Consider the following 2505-nt stretch of genomic DNA (forward strand, 5'->3'; position numbering starts at 1 on the left):
TTATTTATTTACAATGAAAGTAGGAGGAATTTAAACAAACATTGCAACTCTAATATTTACATAAACTAGCTTATTGTTAGCACATCCCTCTTGGCCATTAACTCACCTGCTGAAATCTTTCTCCGTCTCCAATTCCTCCTCTCCATGACCCAGACGCAGGAGGTGGCGCTCATCAATGTCTAGAGCCATGATTTTCTCAAACAGCTGGTTCAAGGCCTAAAGATTGACAAGAACAGGGGAAAGGGTAGTTTTTAGAAGTTCAGAGGCTCTTGCAGGGAAAACTGGAGATTTACCGGTAAGCAAGCTGGAAATTAATACCTATTTTGGTAAGAGCTGAAACTAAAGCAACATGAAGACAATACTTAAATTAGAGCTCTTAACACCTCAGGGATGGGGGAGAAGTAGTCCATTGATACTGCTGTCTTTTCACTAACACGTATCTACAGCTTGTAAAGCAATTCACCCACATTTCTAGATTGTGATTTAAGAAGACACTAGCCATTTGTTTACTGAATTATTTCAAGGAATGCACTTCTTAGCACTTATTTGATATGACAGCACTGACTTGCATAAAGATTTTGTCTGCTCAATATTTACCATATATGGGTAATATCCAGTAATCTACAAAAGCTTTGTCTATTTCCTGGAAGGTGTTTTAGCTAAAAGTTCCAACTGGGTAATTAAATTTTGTCCACCCATGGCACCCTGGGGTATCATGACTCCCCAGCTCAGGGGTGCTGCAACATGTGCTGCTGTTGCCACAATAGCAGCCAGGTAAAACTGCATTAGGGCAGGGGTTTTCAACCTTTTTAAATAAGTGTACCCCCAGCAACTGCCATTTTAATAAGTGTACCTGTGGGGGCAGGGGGTGGCAAGTGGCTGGATCCAGAGCGGGGAGGGACAGGGTGGTGAGCAGCCAGATGTGGAGCAGGAGTGCGGCAAGCAGCAGCAGTGCAGCATCTGTGCGGCCCTGCTCTCGTCCCACCCCTGCCCTGCTCCTGTGAGGCAGCAGTGCATGGTGGCAGCACGCCATCTCTGCCCAACCCCGTGTGCCCCTGGGACCTTTCAAAGTACCCCCATGGGTTCACTTAACCCTGGTTGACAAACCCTGCATTAAGGCACTCCCAGAGACAAGAAAGCATGAGGAAATTTCACCCATGGGCCTCTGTTTCTGGGAGGGACATAGGGAGGATCTGGGCCAGGACTGGCTGTACAGCACAAAGCAACTTCTGCCTGCTTGAGCCTGATCAGGTAACATTAATGCAGGAGTAGCAAAATCACATATTGCAGTCCTACCCAGACTGCTGCAGGCAGCATGTGCAGGGCAGTTTTATCTGGAGGTAGTAACACTCAGCTGAGAAGCAATGACATATGTTGAGAGAACAACAACAGTGCTTCTTAACTGGGGATGCCACCACATTTAAAGAAATGCTGGAAAGGTGCCATGGCTTTGAAAAGATTTTAAAATGACTGCCTTAGTTTCAATTGCTTGGATATACTTCACTTTTGGGACATCTACATGAGACCCTGACTGCACAGTAGCTGGAAAATACTGTGAAGTAGTGCATCACAGCATAAGCAGTGCTAATATGGTACTGTTCAGCATTATTAGGCTACTGTGCAGCAGTAGTGCCATCTAAATGACGTTCGCCAATGCTACTGTGCAGTAGCTCTGGTTCCTGTGCTAACACAAGTACTAAATAAATGCATAGTAACAACTGCGCAGTAGTATCTCTTAAACTGTGTTGTAAACACTGGTGGAATAGTGCTGTTTAATAGGTTTTCACTATTTACCTCACTTACATTTGAATGAGAAATAAAATGGAAACACCCACAAACACTTGCAACCATTAGTCCAGTCTCTTTCTCTACAACCCTTGTACCACTGTAGCCTGACCCCACAGGTCCACAGCATTACTGTTCACATTTGTTTTAGAAGAAAAGGAGGAAGTGACTTCTGTTCTGTTGTGCTTAGTAGGAACCTTACCAGAAAAGATTAGAGAGGTGAGGTGGCACACAAAAGAAGTTATTAAAGGTTTGGCTGCATACAAGATCTAGTCTACTAGAAAAGGCCTGCTCTTGTACTTATGCTAAGAAATCCTCCTAGGGTAGACAAAGAAGGAGTTTCTGCTGACAAATATATTTGGGCCCTGAAAAAGAAGATAAAATAGAAACAGCATGTTTATGACTCTATGACTGCGCATCAATGCATGCTACTTCATAGAATTTTTATGTTAGCAAAAATCAATTCATAACTCTAAATGATGGTACTGTAACAGCAGAAATTTTCTAGTGTAGACCAGACGATATGACAGGTAATTCTGCAAGACCTAATGAACGATGTTGCACTCCTGCTCTTCTTCATAATCTGATGATGTCAATGTTCTAGAAAGGGAAATCACCAGAGAAACAGGAGTAGGAATGGGATGGGACTTCCTCCTTGGGGGTAAGGACTAGCTTGTCAAGGTCTGTGGAAAAAACTCAAAGTACTCTCAGAACAACTCT

The 2505-nt window shown here is 43.4% G+C and overlaps 1 protein-coding gene across 1 annotated transcript in view; it reads right to left on the reverse strand.

Annotated features, from left to right (window-relative positions):
* Nucleotides 1-2505, reverse strand: part of AQR (aquarius intron-binding spliceosomal factor) — a 110168-nt gene that overhangs the window by 41009 nt on the left and 66654 nt on the right. The window contains exon 24 of the mRNA XM_019518940.1: nt 107-216. Coding sequence (XP_019374485.1) covers nt 107-216 — 110 coding nt within the window. The remainder of the gene's footprint in view (nt 1-106; nt 217-2505) is intronic.

This window comes from Gavialis gangeticus, unplaced genomic scaffold (genome assembly GCF_001723915.1).
Source record: "Gavialis gangeticus isolate Ggan-Ray unplaced genomic scaffold, GavGan_comp1, whole genome shotgun sequence".
In the NCBI taxonomy this organism is placed as follows: Eukaryota; Metazoa; Chordata; order Crocodylia; family Gavialidae; genus Gavialis; species Gavialis gangeticus.